The sequence below is a fragment of the Crotalus tigris genome, unplaced genomic scaffold (assembly GCF_016545835.1).
Source record: "Crotalus tigris isolate CLP2741 ecotype Arizona unplaced genomic scaffold, ASM1654583v1 scf7180000023864.505019, whole genome shotgun sequence".
NCBI classification, from domain to species: domain Eukaryota; kingdom Metazoa; phylum Chordata; class Lepidosauria; order Squamata; family Viperidae; genus Crotalus; species Crotalus tigris.
The window spans coordinates 471,848-490,249 of NW_024100235.1; the positions used below are offsets into that span (position 1 = coordinate 471,848).

Below are 18,402 nucleotides of genomic sequence, written 5' to 3' on the forward strand. Positions count from 1 at the left end.
TGCATGGAGAGAAATGGCCAGTCTGGGAGTTGCACTCACCTCTCCAGAGAAAGTCGGTTAGAAGAGTTGGATTGCATATTTTGCTAGTGTGTGCCTTGTAGCAACAACCTAGCATGACTTACAAGAAATTATGGCCTCTTAGCTACTATAAGTTGGGTATTGTTCTGTAAAATTCCTTATGAACTTTTTTCACACTTTCGTCCATTGCAGAACCCCATGGTCACGTGATCAATATTCAGATGCTTGGCAACTGACTCATGTTTAGGACGGTAGCAGTGTCCAGGGGTCATGTGATCAACTTTTGCGCCCTTCTGACAAGCAAAAGCAATGGGGAAGCCAGTCTTAACAACTGTGTTACTATCTTAACAACTGCAATGATCTACTTAACAACTGTGGCAAGAAACATTGTAAAATGAGGCAAAAGTCACTTCACAAATGTTCCATTTAGCAACATATATTTGGGGATCAATTGGGGTAGGTTGAGGACTACCTGTATGTAGTTGAGGAACCTCTGGAAGTGTCAGGTTTCCATTAATATTGTAACTAAATACTAATTCACTGTATGCTGTAGAACGGCGGGAAAAAATGGGACAAAGCTCAGACAAAGAATTTTGCTGAAATTTACATTTAATGAAAAGTTTACCCTATTCCTAACAAAAGTGTAATGAAAATAGGCCTAAGCTAAATTAGTATATATAAAATCTTTTTTACTTTTATTCTCCGAACAATAACTAGAACAACAAGAACAAGTACAACAAAAAGAACAATTACAAAAACAACAACAATAACAAGACGCAGAAAGTTCCTTGGGGGAAAGTGGCTCATCGCTGGTCTTCGCTGCTGGGTCGGATTCCGCCGTCCATCGCCGTCCGTCTATATGCAAATAGAATAACAGAACAGAATACCAAGAGTTGGAAGGGACTTTGGAGGTCTTCTACTCCAACCCCCTACTCATGAACACATTGTTCCCAGCATCGCCTCCATCTGTCTGCTGTGCTAAATAGCCAGCTTCTGGTCCAGCCCATCAAGAAGGGCGAGACTTCCTCCTTGTGAATAAAAGAGCTGCCCTTTGCTGCTCCTGCCTTTTCTCTGCCCTACCTGTTCGCGGATGAGTGTAGAAAGCAGTTCCTCCTCCAAACTAACCATCTGCAGCTGTGTGCTTTCCCATCCGAAAGCCTCCTGGCTGTCCTGCCGCACCTGTGCTCCAGCCAAATCCCTCTCCTCTGGCTGCTCGCAGGCATTGACCAACTCACCTCCTGATGTGCCTGGGACTGGTTCATCCTTCTCCGATCTGCCAACTGGAGAGGCATCTGGGGAAGCATCTGGGGGAGTAATCAAAGGCTTTTATTAGTACCACACGCTTTCTATAAAAGTACAAACACTTTGTTCTTTTTGGAGTTACTTTTGATACTTTTGTGGGGTTTTCTTAATAAGGACACTGGAGAAGATTGCCATTTCCTTCTCCAGTGGACCATGTTGTGTTAGCGCTCTGCACTATGACCTGTCTGACTTGGGTGACCCTGCACGGCAGAGCGTATTGCTTCATTGAGCTTTGCAAGACTTCAACACAACAACAAAGAGGCTAAAATAGGTACCTCTTTTAATTAGAGACTGAAGTCCAGGGAGTCTTCCTCCAGGCTGCTGAGATTCTCCAGCGTGGCTTCCCCTTCTTCAGGAGAATCCTGTGAATGACAATGATTCCTCTTTAGCCATCAGTGAAAAGAGACTCAGAATTCCTAAAAGAGGTCCTATTGAATCAGGATCCTCATCGGGAACAATGCTTCTGTTGCAATCCCCACCCCCACCCAGCCATTCCCGCAGAAATGTAGGCTGTCTACTCTGCCCCTTAATGCCCTGCCCAGAAACAACAGGGTGCTGGAGAGGAGGAAGCAGAAAAAGGAAAGGGATAAGCACGGTGGTTCATATCCATTTAGGATACCAGTCCACTGCATTGGGCCCTTCCCTGCTGCTTTGCGGTACCCAACCAATCGCAACAGAGCTTGAGTGTTAGCCTAAATATGTTGTCCCAAGGGCCAGGTGTCACCTTGCTCCACTGCCCAGAGCCCTCCAGCACAGTTCACTCAGATTAGGAGAACTGAATAGAGGGACTCTATCCTTCCCCAAGAGAAAACACTTTGTCTTTCTTACCCACGGACTGGACGAAAGGCTGGCCTCCAAAGCCTCTGCAGCCTGCTCCCAGCTTCCCTCAGACACCTCATCCAAGAGGGCAGAAATGGAGTCAAAATCCTCCAGGCTGTTGATCCCGGAGCCCACCTGCACTTCCATCGAATCCTGCTAGTGACAGTATCGAGGCTAAATCCTAAGCCTTCTGCATCCCAATAAGATTGCTAAAGGATAGGGTGTGTTCAGGCCCTGTGTGCCAACAGCAAGAGAGCCTCCATCGGCCCCATTGCCAAGACTTTCTTACCTCCGAGGTCTGCGTCTTCTCCTCAGTAGGAGAGAGCTCCTCTTCTGCCGGCTGGTCTTCTTCGTCCTGAAATAACAATGTGAAGGTTCTGTCTGTTGGCATCTCCACAGAGACAATGCTTCTTCTTTTAGCGGGGCAGAAGCTGTTCAGGTCTTACCGACTCAACGCAGGTCTCCAAAATGGGGGGGAGTCGCGGCCTCCAGTGCTCTTGCTTTTTCTCTCTGGGGAGCGAAACGAAGAGGCCAAAGGTGAAAAGTAGCCACGGGCCCTTTTTAAAAAAGTGGTCCCGTGGAGGTTCTAAGAACCCTTCCAGCTGGCCTGCCAAGGGGATTGGCCTGCCAAAGGGGCTGCCCTCAGTCATTCTTCCTTTGCAGAGGCAGAGGGCAGAGATGCCTCCCTTCTGCAAAGGTTTCACCCTCCGAGGTGTTACCTACCTTGATAAGCAGGCACTGCTTTCCTCCTGCACGTCGTCCCTTGGTTGGCATTCTTCCAAAGGATCCTGAAATAACAATGCAAATATTACAACTGTCGGCATATCAACAAACCCGCAGCGAAAGGGCTTCTGCATGGTGAGGAGCTGGTCTGGGCTTACCAACTCAGTGCAGGTCTCCGAGATTGTTAAGAGCCGCGGCCTCCATTTCGCCATGTTCTCATTTCTGGGGAGAGAATGAAGAGCCAAAGATGAAAAGTAGCCATGCGATGCCTCCCCTCTGCAAACGGTTCTTCGAGCCCTTTTCTTTAGGGCTTTAGTGCGTCTGCCTTTTCGGGGGCTTCAGAATACTTCAGCTGAGAACACCTACCTCATTGAAATAAGAACTGGCGCCACCTCTTCCTTCCTGGGGATCCGGGCGGTGGCACGAACACCCATCAAAACCTGCAAGTAACAATTGTTCATTGAAGGAATAAATGAAAAGTCCTCTGCATGTGGTGGAATGTTTATCTTCCCCAAGAGGGAAAGGCTGCACTCCACAGGGAATAGAGACAGCAGATCATGGAAAAGTTGGCTAATGGGAAGAGGCTCAAAATGGCTCTTTCTTAGAATGTCCCAGTATTTCCCTTCCAAGCCATCAAGATCATTTCCCGAATCCAAAAGGCTCCTCTTGACTTTGCTAGGCTGGCCAGGTTCCCCCAAGTGAGAATTCCTCCCTTTCCCCACCCGGTTTTGAGGCATGAGCCCTGACTGGCCATGTCACAGAAGAGTCCTTACCCCTTGGGAGGAAAACCCGTGTCCATCAGACACACAAAGATGTGTCTGCCATTCTCCCTTCTGGTCATGCCGCTTCTGTCCCTCGTCAGTCCTGGCCAAAAGAAGAAGGTGACATGTCAAAGGTTATCCTTCTAGGTCTGCCTCTCCTTTCTAGGACCGGCCATTCAGCCTGCCCAACCTTTTGCCTCTGCAACCCCTCGCACACAGGAAGCCATCTTGAGGAGAGGCTCTTAGAGACCCTGCAGTCCATCAATGTTGCCCCACCGTGCCCAGGGTTTGTGGAGAAGGGGGTGGTACCTGTCAGGAGGCTCAGGAAGGTCCTCTACGTCGCTCTTTGTGCAGCAGAAGAGCGCTGAACATCTTTTCCAGATGTTCTGTGAAGAGAAGAGAAATAGGCATAAGTCAGTCATAAGAGTTGGGAAACAGGGCTTTCTCCCCTACTACTGCCAATTTCATGGCAGCTGAGATGGCCACACTTACTCTAAAAAACAGTTGTACAGCCATGACCCCAAGCAGCTGTTGGTCCTTTCACTGCACAAAGGGAGAATGGACAGCTGGGCACTGATTGGTGGCTTTTCAGGGAAACTGTCAACCTGGTTGCTTTGGCAACCAGGTAAACATTGGCCACATTCTAAACCTGCCCAAGGAGGGCAGCTCACCTGGGTTTAGGAATGTCTGGATGGCCCGGTGGCTGACTCCTTTGGTGGCTTTTGGCCTCTGCCTTTCATGTGGGAAGTTATCTGTTCATGAAAAACAGCGAAGCACAATCATTGTGGCACAAAGCACAGAGGGAATCATACAATCCTAGGATAGATGGGAATTTTAGTCCAACCCCCTGCCCAAGGAAGGGCTCCCCATACCATCTCAGACAAATGACTGTCCAATCTTTTCTTGAAAATCTCCACTATGCAGCACACACAACTCTGGGATGTTTCCTCTCCATACTCACACAGACTTCAGGCATGACCTCCCCGGCGGCCATGTTGCAAAGCGTTATTTTGAGCCTTCAGCGTTCACTTAATGACTTCAGCATTCGCTTAATGACTACAGCGTTCGCTTAACAACTACTGTAAAAATGTTCAAAAAATTAGGTCCAGTCACATGATGCTTTGACTTTTTAACTGCAACAATGTACGACTGTAATTCAGGGCTCAATCGCAGTCTCAGGTTGAGGACCACCTGTACTGATAATGTGACTTCAGGCTCAAAGAGAAAAACATTACAGATTTGTAGTGATGAGGAGAGAGATGCTGTACTTAAATATCTTCTAAGTAAATGTTGAAGCATTCACTGCCCTAACAAATAGAGACAGTTCTTCTTTCTTCAAGAATGGCCTTGCTGGTCTCAAATATGTTCCATTTTAAATTTCCAAATATCATAAACTAGGAACAAAAAACAAGAAATAAACAGCAGGCTCAAAGTAACCAGCTTCATAACTTATCCTTCAGTTATAGTGAAATATTAAACCACAGGCATCCCAGAAACAGAACAAATTCTTATTTTTTTTTTCAGGTTTGCAGGTTTACTTCCAAAACGTCTATTGTTTCACATAGATATCCTTTTTCTTCCTCCAACGGGAGAATTCTCATTTATTTATATTCATATTTTAAATTCTGTCCTTGTATCCTCTTTGAGTTTATAAAAATATCTAACTTTGATATAATGCCCCAAACAGGAACAAACGTAGTTATCGTTATAACTGCATTTCTGAAGGATGGGCTTCAGAGTGGGTTGTGAAGGGATTAGAGAAATTTCAAAGGAAGGTTGAGGAAAAATATTGGAAGCAGGATTAAGTACACATAGTACAGGAAGTCCTCAACGTACAGCAGTTCATTTAGTAACCCTTGAAAGTTACAATGACACTGAATAAAGTGACTTATGACCGTTTTTCACACTTACGACCTTTGTAGTAGTCCCATGCTCACGTGATCAACATTCAAATGCTTGGCAATTGGTTCATCCTTATGACCGTTGCTATGTCCGGAGGTCATGCGATCACCTTTTGCAACAGTTTGAAAAGCAAAACCAATGCGGAAGCCAGCTTCACTTAACAACCGTGTTACTAAGTTATCAAGCGCAGTGATTCATTAAGCAACTGTGGGAAGAAAAGTCGTAAAAGGGACAAAACTCACTTAACAAGTGTCTCCCTTAACAACAGAAATTTTGAGCTCAGTTCTCATCGTAAGTCGAGGACTACCTGTGCAGGAAAATCAAGCTGAGACTTGAGTCCATAACAAACTGATATTTAATTTGAGTTTGTCCCAAGAAGCTTTATAGTAACAAAATTGTCAATATTGTAAAATTTACATTAAAAACAACGTGAAAATGGATTAGAAACAGGTTGCCTTAGCTGTATGATATTTCTACCCAATCCCGCCTTCCGTGGCTCTAAAGATGTATTTATACAGATAGTCCTCGACTTACAACCGTTCATTTTTTGATCCTTGAAAGTTACAACAGCCCTGACAAAGTAACTGATGACCATTTTTCACACTTACGACCTTTGTAGCAGTCCCATGATCATGTGATCAAAATTCAGATATTTGGCAATTGGTTCATATTTATGACCGTTGCTGTGTCCGAAGGTCATGTGATCCCCTTTTGCAATCCTTTCAACAGCAAAATCAATGCGGAAGGCAGATTCACTTAACAACCTTGTTACTAACTTCACCACTTAATTCACTTAACAGCTGTGGCAAGAAAGATTGTAAAAGGAGAAAAACTCACTTAAAAACTCTCTCACTTAGCAACAGAAACATTGGCTCAATTGTGGTCGTAAGTCGAGCACTACTAGTATAACTCTTAGTAGTTTTCTTAGGGCTAAGACTCCAAGCTTTCCTTCCATCTGTCCTTCCACTCCCAGCTCCCAAATTACTCACTTCTCTTCCCTCCAAGAATACAAATATATAAATATAAATATAAACCAGAAGAGGAACCCAGTGTTACTGTCCTTTGATTGACGAGTCTAAGATCCAATCCCCACTCACTGAATTTCTGGGCAACAGGAAATGGCCTCCTCCTTTCCCAACACGGGGCCTAAAAATCCAGCCTGAGCTGAGGTAGGTCTGTAGTCCCTGCAGTTTGTCCTGCTGTAGTCACCTCTCGGGCTGAGACAGGTAGCATTGTCAATTCTTTCCACACATTTTTGCAGTGAAGACAGTTCCGCGCAAAGACAAAATTCCACAAGTAACTATGAATAGGATTATGGTGGTGATAAAATACCAGGGCAAAACAAGGCAAGGCAACAGTAAGTAATGGTTACACTGGATATTTCCCATTTGGGACCAAATCTTTAAAAAAATATCTCTCTCTCTCTCTCTCTCTCTCTCTGTGTGTGTGTGTGTGTGTGTGTGTTTGTGTGTATTTGTGTATGTGTGTGTGTTTATTTAGCATATGGAATATCATACATGGATTTGCAATATATATTAGCATTTCATGTAGACTAATAAAACATAATATAATATAAATTTGAAAAAGATCTATGTTCTAAACCAGGGGTCTTCAAACTTGGCTCTTTTACGATTTGTGGACTTCACCTCCCAGAATTCCTCATCCAGGCATGCTGGCTGAGGAATTATGGGAGTTGAAGTCCACGAGTCATAAAAGAGCCAAGTTTGCCTACCCCTGGTCTAGGCCATCTAACCATTGAAGCAAAGCATTGTTTATATTTAAAAATGAGAGACTGTATATGCCTTCAGTTTACAGCGGGACATGAACTGATCTACGATTTGACGTGGTACCCGCACATTTAAACACCGGTTTGCTGTTCATGAGACCTAATGCTAATTGCTGTCTAAATTGTCCTGGCGCAGAATTGTTCCCTCATGCTGTTTAGTTTCCTTTTCAGAAAATACTGAAAGTAAATAGAATGGTAAAACCAGAAACTTTTCTTTTTGGTTTAATGGAAAAAAGACTTGGACAAAACGATGGAACTTCAATGTTATATACGCTGACTGCAGCAAGGCTAGTTTATGCACAAACATGTAAGGACATTTCGATCTCCACAATGGCGGAATGGCTGCAAAAGTTGATGGAGTTAGCAGAGATGGCTAAATTGACTCCTTTGATGAAAGAAAAAGACATAAGTCCTTTTGTTTCTACTTGGAAACCCTTTCTGGACTTCTGCACTTCTAGGCGGCTGGGCTAGAAGATCTCCAAGGTCCCTTCCAACTCTGGAATTCAGCTTCTAAGTGGCTTTTATGGCCTCCGATAAATGTCTTTTGGGGGTTTTATCTTCCAGCCTATTATTAAATGGTAAATATAGCATCTTTCTTCGGTAAGTAAACTCATATTCCAAAAGTTTCCAGGTTGGTTATTTATTTTAAGATGTATATTGCAAGACATGATCGGTGCTCCTTGTGTATAGAAGAAATAACCCTCCAAATTACAGGAAGCCTTAACTTACAACACTTCATTTAATGACCATTCGAAGTTACAACGTCACTGAAAAAAGGGACATGTGACCCTTTGAGAGCTGTATGCAACGAAATTTCATTTTGATGTATGCCAATTGGTGTACATTCAAAGTGACAATAAAGTTGTTGTTGTTCTTGTTATTATTATTATTATTTTCACAAATACGACCTTTGCAGCATCCCCATGATTATGTTATCAAAATTAAGATGCTTGGCAACTGGTTCACACTTATGACCGTTGCTCTGTCCCCAGGTCATGTGATTTTCTTTTGTGACCTTCTGACAAGCAAAGTCAATGGGGAAGCCAGATTCACTTAAGAACCATGTTACTAACTTATGAACTGGAGTGATTCACTTAACAGGTGTGGCAAGAAAGGTCATAAAATGGGGTAAAACTCAGATGAAATTGGTGCCCCTCTCTAAGTGGTCAGATTGCAGTCGCTGTCAGGTCACCATTTGCATGGAGAGAAATGGCCAGTCTGGGAGTTGCACTCACCTCTCCAGAGAAAGTCGGTTAGAGGAGTTGGATTGCATATTTTGCTAGTGTATGCCTTGTAGCAACAACCTAGCATGACTTGCAAGAAATTATGGCCTCTTAGCTACTATAAGTTGGGTATTGTTCTGTAAAATTCCTTATGAACTTTTTTCACACTTTCGTCCATTGCAGAACCCCATGGTCACGTGATCAATATTCAGATGCTTGGCAACTGACTCATGTTTAGGACGGTAGCAGTGTCCAGGGGTCATGTGATCAACTTTTGCGCCCTTCTGACAAGCAAAAGCAATGGGGAAGCCAGTCTTAACAATTGTGTTACTATCTTAACAACTGCAATGATCTACTTAACAACTGTGGCAAGAAACATTGTAAAATGAGGCAAAAGTCACTTCACAAATGTTCCATTTAGCAACATATATTTGGGGATCAATTGGGGTAGGTTGAGGACTACCTGTATGTAGTTGAGGAACCTCTGGAAGTGTCAGGTTTCCATTAATATTGTAACTAAATACTAATTCACTGTATGCTGTAGAACGGTGGGAAAAAATGGGACAAAGCTCAGACAAAGAATTTTGCTGAAATTTACATTTAATGAAAAGTTTACCCTATTCCTAACAAAAGTGTAATGAAAATAGGCCTAAGCTAAATTAGTATATATAAAATCTTTTTTACTTTTATTCTCCAAACAATAACTAGAACAACAAGAGCAAGTACAACAAAAAGAACAATTACAAAAACAACAACAATAACAAGACGCAGAAAGTTCCTTGGGGGAAAGTGGCTCATCGCTGGTCTTCGCTGCTGGGTCGGATTCCGCCGTCCATCGCCGTCCGTCTATATGCAGATAGAATAACAGAACAGAATACCAAGAGTTGGAAGGGACTTTGGAGGTCTTCTACTCCAACCCCCTACTCATGAACACATTGTTCCCAGCATCGCCTCCATCTGTCTGCTGTGCTAAATAGCCAGCTTCTGGTCCAGCCCATCAAGAAGGGCGAGACTTCCTCCTTGTGATAAAAGAGCTGCCCTTTGCTGCTCCTGCCTTTTCTCTGCCCTACCTGTTCTCGGATGAGTGTATAAAGCAGTTCCTCCTCCAAACTAACCATCTGCAGCTGTGTGCTTTCCCATCCGAAAGCCTCCTGGCTGTCCTGCCGCACCTGTGCTCCAGCCAAATCCCTCTCCTCTGGCTGCTCGCAGGCATTGACCAACTCACCTCCTGATGTGCCTGGGACTGGTTCATCCTTCTCCGATCTGCCAACTGGAGAGGCATCTGGGGAAGCATCTGGGGGAGTAATCAAAGGCTTTTATTAGTACCACACGCTTTCTATAAAAGTACAAACACTTTGTTCTTTTTGGAGTTACTTTTGATACTTTTGTGGGGTTTTCTTAATAAGGACACTGGAGAAGGTTGCCATTTCCTTCTCCAGTGGACCATGTTGTGTTAGCGCTCTGCACTATGACCTGTCTGACTTGGGTGACCCTGCACGGCAGAGCGTATTGCTTCATTGAGCTTTGCAAGACTTCAACACAACAACAAAGAGGCTAAAATAGGTACCTCTTTTAATTAGAGACTGAAGTCCAGGGAGTCTTCCTCCAGGCTGCTGAGATTCTCCAGCGTGCCTTCCCCTTCTTCAGGAGAATCCTGTGAATGACAATGATTCCTCTTTAGCCATCAGTGAAAAGAGACTCAGAATTCCTAAAAGAGGTCCTATTGAATCAGGATCCTCATCGGGAACAATGCTTCTGTTGCAATCCCCACCCCCACCCAGCCATTCCCGCAGAAATGTAGGCTGTCTACTCTGCCCCTTAATGCCCTGCCCAGAAACAACAGGGTGCTGGAGAGGAGGAAGCAGAAAAAGGAAAGGGATAAGCAGGGTGGTTCATATCCATTTAGGATACCAGTCCACTGCATTGGGCCCTTCCCTGCTGCTTTGCGGTACCCAACCAATCGCAACAGAGCTTGAGTGTTAGCCTAAATATGTTGTCCCAAGGGCCAGGTGTCACCTTGCTCCACTGCCCAGAGCCCTCCAGCACAGTTCACTCAGATTAGGAGAACTGAATAGAGGGACTCTATCCTTCCCCAAGAGAAAACACTTTGTCTTTCTTACCCACGGACTGGACGAAAGGCTGGCCTCCAAAGCCTCTGCAGCCTGCTCCCAGCTTCCCTCAGACACCTCATCCAAGAGGGCAGAAATGGAGTCGAAATCCTCCAGGCTGTTGATCCCGGAGCCCACCTGCACTTCCATCGAATCCTGCTAGTGACAGTATCGAGGCTAAATCCTAAGCCTTCTGCATCCCAATAAGATTGCTAAAGGATAGGGTGCGTTCAGGCCCTGTGTGCCAACAGCAAGAGAGCCTCCATCGGCCCCATTGCCAAGACTTTCTTACCTCCGAGGTCTGCGTCTTCTCCTCAGTAGGAGAGAGCTCCTCTTCTGCCGGCTGGTCTTCTTCGTCCTGAAATAACAATGTGAAGGTTCTGTCTGTTGGCATCTCCACAGAGACAATGCTTCTTCTTTTAGTGGGGCAGAAGCTGTTCAGGTCTTACCGACTCAACGCAGGTCTCCAAAATGGGGGGGAGTCGCGGCCTCCAGTGCTCTTGCTTTTTCTCTCTGGGGAGCGAAACGAAGAGGCCAAAGGTGAAAAGTAGCCACGGGCCCTTTTTAAAAAAGTGGTCCCGTGGAGGTTCTAAGAACCCTTCCAGCTGGCCTGCCAAGGGGATTGGCCTGCCAAAGGGGCTGCCCTCAGTCATTCTTCCTTTGCAGAGGCAGAGGGCAGAGATGCCTCCCTTCTGCAAAGGTTTCACCCTCTGAGGTGTTACCTACCTTGATAAGCAGGCACTGCTTTCCTCCTGCACGTCGTCCCTTGGTTGGCATTCTTCCAAAGGATCCTGAAATAACAATGCAAATATTACAACTGTCGGCATATCAACAAACCCGCAGCGAAAGGGCTTCTGCATGGTGAGGAGCTGGTCTGGGCTTACCGACTCAGTGCAGGTCTCCGAGATAGTTAAGAGCCGCGGCCTCCATTTCGCCATGTTCTCATTTCTGGGGAGAGAATGAAGAGCCAAAGATGAAAAGTAGCCATGCGATGCCTCCCCTCTGCAAATGGTTCTTCGAGCCCTTTTCTTTAGGGCTTTAGTGCGTCCGCCTTTTCGGGGGCTTCAGAATACTTCAGCTGAGGACTTCCGGTGGATTTTGCGCGCGCGATGGCGGCTACTTTGTAGCCGTCCTCCTGGGTAAGTGTAAGAACCGCTATGAACAGCAGACACCAGCTGTTCAGCGGTTCAAAATCCCCCTCCCGGGCAAAGGGGGGGAGTAGAGAGTGTCTGAATAGTGGTAGAGCCTCTTTTGTACCCCCCAAGTTTTTTTGGGGGGGATGAAAGGAGTGCTCCCACGGAGTTCAGACTTGTCTCCGCTTCCCAGCTGTTTTTGTCCTCAGGGACAAAACGAGCCGCTGCAAACACCTCCGTGCTTAAAGAGAACTGGTGAGTTTTTTTTTTTTATAAACGGACAGAGCTGAGTAGAGGATTTAGTTTTTGCTTTCTTTGACTTATTTGGATTTTAAGTTTTAAGACTTGTTTCTATTTTTATTCTCTCTTTTTATTTTTTTTTCTTTGTTGAAAGGGAAAGTAAAATGGCGATCGGCAAAACTCTCCATGTTTTTTTTCTGGAAGTTAGAATGCTGACCGGCAGGCTTTTTGGTGTTTTCTTTCTTTCCTTTCCCTTTCCCTTTTTATTTTCTTATGATTGGAATGGTTGTTTTTGGTATCTCTAAGTATTTTTTTTGGAACGGACTTTTTCTATTTAATTTTTTTTTTCTTCTCCCTTTTTTTTTCTTTTCTTTGAACTCCCTTCTTTTTATTGTAATGACCCTTTTTTGAAGGACTTTTTTCTGTTTAATTTTTGCAATTTTTAAGAAGGAGTAAAGTTTTTTTTTAATTCCTTTTCTCGTCTTTTTTTTCCCTTTTTTCTTTTTATTATAATGACCTTCTTTGGAGGGAGTTATGATTTTTGAAGGAATTTTTATAATTTTTTAAGAAGGACTAAAGGTTTTTCTTTAAGATGGCTCCAAAGCGTCCAGGGATTTCTACAGCTTCTAAATCAACAGTTTCACCCTCTTCTGGGGGTCAGCTAATAACTATGAAGGATTTGCAAGACATGATGGGAGATGTTATAATTCAAATTAGGGCAGAAATGAAAAAGATTTTAGAGGAAAATAATAAGATCTTGAGACAAGATTTTGTTTTGGCTTTAGAAGGAGTTGCTTCTGTTCTTGAAAAGGTGAACTCCCATGTGGAAGAGGTAGCTGAAAAAGTGGACATAATGGAGGGGAAAATTGAAAGTATGGAAAAAGAAATGGAAAATGAGATTCTTATGCTTCAATATGGACAAATGGAATATGCCTTAAGAATCAGGGGCCTGGGAGAGTCTTTGCAAGGAGATCTGAAAGAGATGGTTGCAAAGGACTTTGCATTGATTTTGAATAAAGAAAAAGAGGGAATACTTAGTGAAATTGAAAAATTATTTAGGGTTAACTCTGTGGTGGCAGCACAGAAGAATCTGCCAAGAGATGTGGTAATTTACTTTGGTAAAAGATCTTTACGCAATGAAATTGTGCAAGCCTATTATAAGAAGAGATTTCAAATTGCTTCACAAGATGTTATAATTTTTAAGAAGATCCCATCTAAAATTTTAAGAAGAAGAAAGGAGTTTGCTTTTCTAGCAAATGAACTTAAAAAGAGAAAAATTCTATTCAGATGGGATGTTCCGACTGGAATGGTGGTGAACTACCTGGGGACATGTTATAGACTTAATACTGTTTCTCAAGCAAAAGATTTTTATACTTCGGTCCTGGGGGTATGTGCATCGCCATCTATTAAGTTTAAAGCTTTGGAAGAAAAGAATGTAGAATTACAGTTTGAAGAGCCTATATTTATGAAAACTGGCGAATCTTTGTGTGAGAGGCCTCAACAAGTCCAGGTTGAGGAGCAGAAGACAACTTGTGCAGCATACAATTCCAAAGAAAAGCAGCAACAGAAGAAGGTTAAGGAAGTTTCATATTCAGTGGTCTCTGAATCTCTGGGAGATGTTAGACCTACAAAGTCTTTGGAGCAATCTTCAAGGGTGGAATTGCTGCCTGAAATGGAAATTGGGAAATCTCAGTTTGAGGGGCATCAACAAGAGAGGAACGGGCAGAGGATAACTTGTACAACTTACAATTGTAAAGACCAACAGAAGGAGGAATTCAAGGAACCCTTACCTGTATTGGCTTCGGAGTCGATGGGAGATTCAGGAATTTTGGAGCAGTCTCCTAAGGCAGAACTTGCAGCATTTCTTACGAGTTTGATACAAGAATGGAGAATGGAAATGGAAGAATGGAAGAATGGAGAATGGAAAAAACTGGAATGTGAATAATTAATAATAATACTAATATAATTGAGACTGATAAGGATGCAGTTTCTTACGGATGGAATTTGTTATTGGTGAAGATTGAAATGTTTAATGTGTTTATTATGGATAGGCGTATAAGGGAATTTTGTTGTTTTAAGTTTTGAACCTTTAATGATAATATTGTTTAAATTTGTGTTTTGAAGGGATTATAATTTGTTCATTTTAGTGAGGGGATTCTAATGTTTTAAATTTTAAGTAATGTTTAAATTTGTGTTTTAAAGGGAGTATAACTTGTTCAAGTTTTAAGTATGCTTAAATTTGGTTTTTAAATATTATTAATATTTTTAAGAGAAAATAATTTGTTTAATTAAATGTCTAGATTTGTTTAGGAAAGAAAGTAATGTTTAAATTTGTGTTTTTGGAGGGAGTTTATATAGAATGATGATTGTATTTAGATTTGTTTAGGATTTAAAAGTGTTTCTAGTTTTTAAATATTATTATTAATATTTTTAAGAGAAAATAATTTGTTTAACTAAATGTGCTTAGATTTGTTTAGGACTTATAAGTTTTTTAAGTTTTTTCTTTTTGGATAGGAGAGAAGATTATGAAGATTGAAGGAAATATGTATTTACTTTAAGTTTTTTAAGAGTATTTAGTTTTAATGGTATAACAAAGGTTTATATGTTTATTTTTTTGTTTTAGGATAAAGAAAGAGGGAGAAATTAGATTTTACACTATAGATATAGATATTCAAAGAAAGTAATGTTTAAATTTGTGTTTTTGGAGGGAGTTTATATAGAATGATGATTGTATTTAAACTTGTTTAGGTTTTAAAAGTGTTTTAAGGTTTTTTTTTTTTAATTAAGCCTGTACTCAGCTCTGGAAAGTCCAGGGGAGGGTTTGGGAGGTTGGGAAGGGGGGGGGGTGAGGTAGGGTTGGGGGGGGTATGGGAAGGGGATTTGTTTTTGTAAAATTTAAAAAATTTTCAATAAAAAAAAAAGAATACTTCAGCGGAGAACACCTACCTCATTGAAATAAGAACTGGCGCCACCTCTTCCTTCCTGGGGATCCGGGCGGTGGCACGAACACCCATCAAAACCTGCAAGTAACAATTGTTCATTGAAGGAATAAATGAAAAGTCCTCTGCATGTGATGGAATGTTTATCTTCCCCAAGAGGGAAAGGCTGCACTCCACAGGGAATAGAGACAGCAGATCATGGAAAAGTTGGCTAATGGGAAGAGGCTCAAAATGGCTCTTTCTTAGAATGTCCCAGTATTTCCCTTCCAAGCCATCAAGATCTTTTCCCGAATCCAAAAGGCTCCTCTTGACTTTCCTAGGCTGGCCAGGTTCCCCCAAGTGAGAATTCCTCCCTTTCCCCACCCGGTTTTGAGGCAAGGACCCTGACTGGCCATGTCACAGAAGAGTCCTTACCCCTTGGGAGGAAGACCTGTGTCCATCAGACACACAAAGATGTGTCTGCCATTCTCCCTTCTGGTCATGCCGCTTCTGTCCCTCGTCAGTCCTGGCCAAAAGAAGAAGGTGACATGTCAAAGGTTATCCTTCTAGGTCTGTCTCTCCTTTCTAGGACCGGCCATTCAGCCAGCCCAACTTTTTGCCTCTGCAACCCCTTGCACACAGGAAGCCATCTTGAGGAGAGGCTCTTAGAGACCCTGCAGTCCATCAATGTTGCCCCACCATGCCCAGGGTTTGTGGAGAAGGGGGTGGTACCTGTCAGGAGGCTCAGGAAGGTCCTCTACGTCGCTCTTCGTGCAGCAGAAGAGCGCTGAACATCTTTTCCAGATGTTCTGTGAAGAGAAAGAAATAGGCATAAGTCAGTCATAAGAGTTGGGAAACATGACTTTCTCCCCTACTACTGCCAATTTCTTGGCAGCTGAGATGGCCACACTTACTCTAAAAAACCGTCGTACAGCCATGACCCCAAGCAGCTGTTGGTCCTTTCACTGCACGAAGGGAGAATGGACTGCTGGGGCCTGATTGGTGGCTTTTCAGGGAAACTGTCAACCTGGTTGCTGTGGCAACCAGGTAAACATTGGCCACATTCTAAACGTGCCCAAGGAGGGCAGCTCACCTGGGTTTAGGAGTGTCTGGATGGCCCGGTGGCTGACTCCTTTGGTGGCTTTTGGCCTCTGCCTTTCACGTGGGAAGTTGTTTGTTCATGAAAAAGAGAGAAGCACAATCATTGTGGCACAAAGCACAGAGGGAATCATACAATCCTAGGATAGATGGGAATTTTAGTCCAACCCCCTGCCCAAGGAAAGGCTCCCCATACCATCTCAGACAAATGACTGTCCAATCTTTTCTTGAAAATCTCCACAATGCAGCACACACAACTCTGGGATATTTCCTCTCCATACTCACACAGACTTCAGGCATGACCTCCCCGGCGGCCATGTTGCAAAGCGTTATTTTGAGCCTTCAGCGTTCACTTAATGACTTCAGCATTCGCTTAATGACTACAGCGTTCGCTTAACAACTACTGTAAAAATGTTCAAAAAATTAGGTCCAGTCACATGATGCTTTGACTTTTTAACTGCAACAATGTACGACTGTAATTCAGGGCTCAATCGCAGTCTCAGGTTGAGGACCACCTGTACTGATAATGTGACTTCAGGCTCAAAGAGAAAAACATTACAGATTTATAGTGATGAGGAGAGAGATGCTGTACTTAAATATCTTCTAAGTAAATGTTGAAGCATTCACTGCCCTAACAAATAGAGACAGTTCTTCTTTCTTCAAGAATGGCCTTGCTGGTCTCAAATATGTTCCATTTTAAATTTCCAAATATCATAAACTAGGAACAAAAAACAAGAAATAAACAGCAGGTTCAAAGTAACCAGCTTCATAACTTATCCTTCAGTTATAGTGAAATATTAAACCACAGGCATCCTAGAAACAGAACAAATTCTTATTTTTTTTTTTCAGGTTTGCAGGTTTACTTCCAAAACGTCTATTGTTTCACATAGATATCCTTTTTCTTCCTCCAACGGGAAAATTCTCATTTATTTATATTCATATTTTAAATTCTGTCCTTGTATCCTCTTTGAGTTTATAAAAATATCTAACTTTGATATAATGCCCCAAACAGGAACAAACGTAGTTATCGTTATGACTGCATTTCTGAAGGATGGGCTTCAGAGTGGGTTGTGTAGGGATTAGAGAAATTTCAAAGGAAGGTTGAGGAAAAATATTGGAAGCAGGATTAAGTACACATAGTACAGGAAGTCCTCAACGTACAACAGTTCATTTAGTAACCCTTGAAAGTTACAATGACACTGAATAAAGTGACTTATGACCGTTTTTCACACTTACGACCTTTGTAGCAGTCCCATGCTCACGTGATCAACATTCAAATGCTTGGCAATTGGTTCATCCTTATGACCGTTGCTATGTCCGGAGGTCATGCGATCACCTTTTGCAACAGTTTGAAAAGCAAAACCAATGCGGAAGCCAGTTTCACTTAACAACCGTGTTACTAAGTTATCAAGCGCAGTGATTCATTAAGCAACTGTGGGAAGAAAAGTCGTAAAAGGGACAAAACTCACTTAACAAGTGTCTCCCTTAACAACAGAAATTTTGAGCTCAGTTCTCATCGTAAGTCGAGGACTACCTGTGCAGGAAAATCAAGCTGAGACTTGAGTCCATAACAAACTGATATTTAATTTGAGTTTGTCCCAAGAAGCTTTATAGTAACAAAATTGTCAATATTGTAAAATTTACATTAAAAACAACGTGAAAATGGATTATAAACAGGTTGCCTTAGCTGTACGATATTTCTACCCAATCCTGCCTTCCTTGGCTCTAAAGATGTATTTATACAGATAGTCCTCGACTTACAACCGTTCATTTTTTGACCCTTGAAAGTTACAACAGCCCTGACAAAGTAACTGATGACCATTTTTCACACTTACGACCTTTGTAGCAGTCCCATGATCATGTGATCAAAATTCAGATGTTTGGCAATTGGTTCATACTTATGACCGTTTCTGTGTCCGAAGGTCATGTGATCCCCTTTTGCAATCCTTTCAACAGCAAAATCAATGCGGAAGGCAGATTCACTTAACAACCGTGTTACTAACTTCACCACTTAATTCACTTAACAGCTGTGGCAAGAAAGATTGTAAAAGGAGAAAAACTCACTTAAAAACTCTCTCGCTTAGCAACAGAAACATTGGCTCAATTGTGGTCGTAAGTCGAGCACTACTAGTATAACTCTTAGTAGTTTTCTTAGGGCTAAGACTCCAAGCTTTCCTTCCATCTGCCACTCCCAGCTCCCAAATTACTCACTTCTCTTCCCTCCAAGAATACAAATATATAAATATAAATATAAACCAGAAGAGGAACCCAGTGTTACTATCCTTTGATTGACAGGTCTAAGATCCAATCCCCACTCACTGAATTTCTGGGCAACAGGAAATGGCCTCCTCCTTTCCCAACACGGGGCCTA

General features: G+C 42.7%; 2 protein-coding genes across 13 annotated transcripts; both read right to left on the reverse strand.

Moving 5' to 3' along the window:
* Positions 1-609: 609 nt before the first annotated feature.
* LOC120298411 lies at positions 610-6,671 on the reverse strand. 6 transcript variants are annotated; one of them, XM_039322157.1, is made up of 14 exons: positions 4,585-5,516; positions 4,295-4,356; positions 4,116-4,166; positions 3,933-4,009; positions 3,636-3,726; positions 3,229-3,302; positions 3,021-3,084; positions 2,863-2,927; positions 2,586-2,649; positions 2,429-2,494; positions 2,149-2,295; positions 1,596-1,682; positions 1,254-1,322; positions 610-873 (listed from the first exon to the last, which is right to left on the reverse strand). In XM_039322157.1, the coding sequence occupies exons 3-12, from the start codon at positions 4,137-4,139 to the stop codon at positions 1,605-1,607; spliced, it is 750 nt and encodes a 249-aa protein (XP_039178091.1). In that variant the 5' UTR covers positions 4,140-4,166; positions 4,295-4,356; positions 4,585-5,516; the 3' UTR covers positions 610-873; positions 1,254-1,322; positions 1,596-1,604. The 6 variants fall into 6 exon arrangements, with proteins under 6 accessions (XP_039178091.1, XP_039178089.1, XP_039178088.1 ...); XM_039322155.1 differs by lacking the exons at positions 610-873; positions 1,254-1,322; positions 1,596-1,682 and adding an exon at positions 6,623-6,671 and having other exon boundaries at positions 1,702-2,295; positions 4,585-5,017; XM_039322154.1 differs by lacking the exons at positions 610-873; positions 1,254-1,322; positions 1,596-1,682 and adding an exon at positions 6,515-6,565 and having other exon boundaries at positions 1,702-2,295; positions 4,585-5,017.
* A 2,445-nt stretch (positions 6,672-9,116) lies between these two features.
* LOC120298412 lies at positions 9,117-18,312 on the reverse strand. Of its 7 annotated transcripts, none has more exons than XM_039322159.1 (15): positions 18,096-18,312; positions 16,228-16,749; positions 16,027-16,088; positions 15,848-15,898; positions 15,666-15,742; positions 15,369-15,459; positions 14,962-15,035; positions 11,527-11,590; positions 11,369-11,433; positions 11,092-11,155; positions 10,935-11,000; positions 10,655-10,801; positions 10,102-10,188; positions 9,760-9,828; positions 9,117-9,380 (listed from the first exon to the last, which is right to left on the reverse strand). In XM_039322159.1, exons 4-13 carry the CDS (start codon positions 15,869-15,871, stop codon positions 10,111-10,113), a joined length of 750 nt encoding a protein of 249 aa, XP_039178093.1. In that variant the 5' UTR covers positions 15,872-15,898; positions 16,027-16,088; positions 16,228-16,749; positions 18,096-18,312; the 3' UTR covers positions 9,117-9,380; positions 9,760-9,828; positions 10,102-10,110. The 7 variants fall into 7 exon arrangements, with proteins under 7 accessions (XP_039178093.1, XP_039178097.1, XP_039178095.1 ...); XM_039322163.1 differs by having other exon boundaries at positions 18,243-18,280; XM_039322161.1 differs by lacking the exon at positions 18,096-18,312 and adding an exon at positions 17,867-17,884.
* Between the last annotated feature and the right edge of the window lie 90 nt (positions 18,313-18,402).

Excerpts from the sequence above, each read along its gene's own strand:
- LOC120298411 (XM_039322155.1), bottom strand. The coding sequence starts at position 4,139 with ATGGCTGTACAACTGTTTTTTAGA. Across the intron at positions 3,085-3,228 it reads CCAGTTCTTATTTCAATGAG|AAATGAGAACATGGCGAAAT; the intron begins GTAGGTGTTCTC and ends TTCTCTCCCCAG. Across the intron at positions 2,296-2,428 it reads AGAAGACGCAGACCTCGGAG|CAGGATTCGATGGAAGTGCA; the intron begins GTAAGAAAGTCT and ends TACTGTCACTAG.
- LOC120298412 (XM_039322159.1), bottom strand. The coding sequence starts at position 15,871 with ATGGCTGTACGACGGTTTTTTAGA. Across the intron at positions 15,743-15,847 it reads CTGTACGACGGTTTTTTAGA|AACATCTGGAAAAGATGTTC; the intron begins GTAAGTGTGGCC and ends TTCTCTTCACAG. Across the intron at positions 15,460-15,665 it reads CTTCCTGAGCCTCCTGACAG|GACTGACGAGGGACAGAAGC; the intron begins GTACCACCCCCT and ends TCTTTTGGCCAG.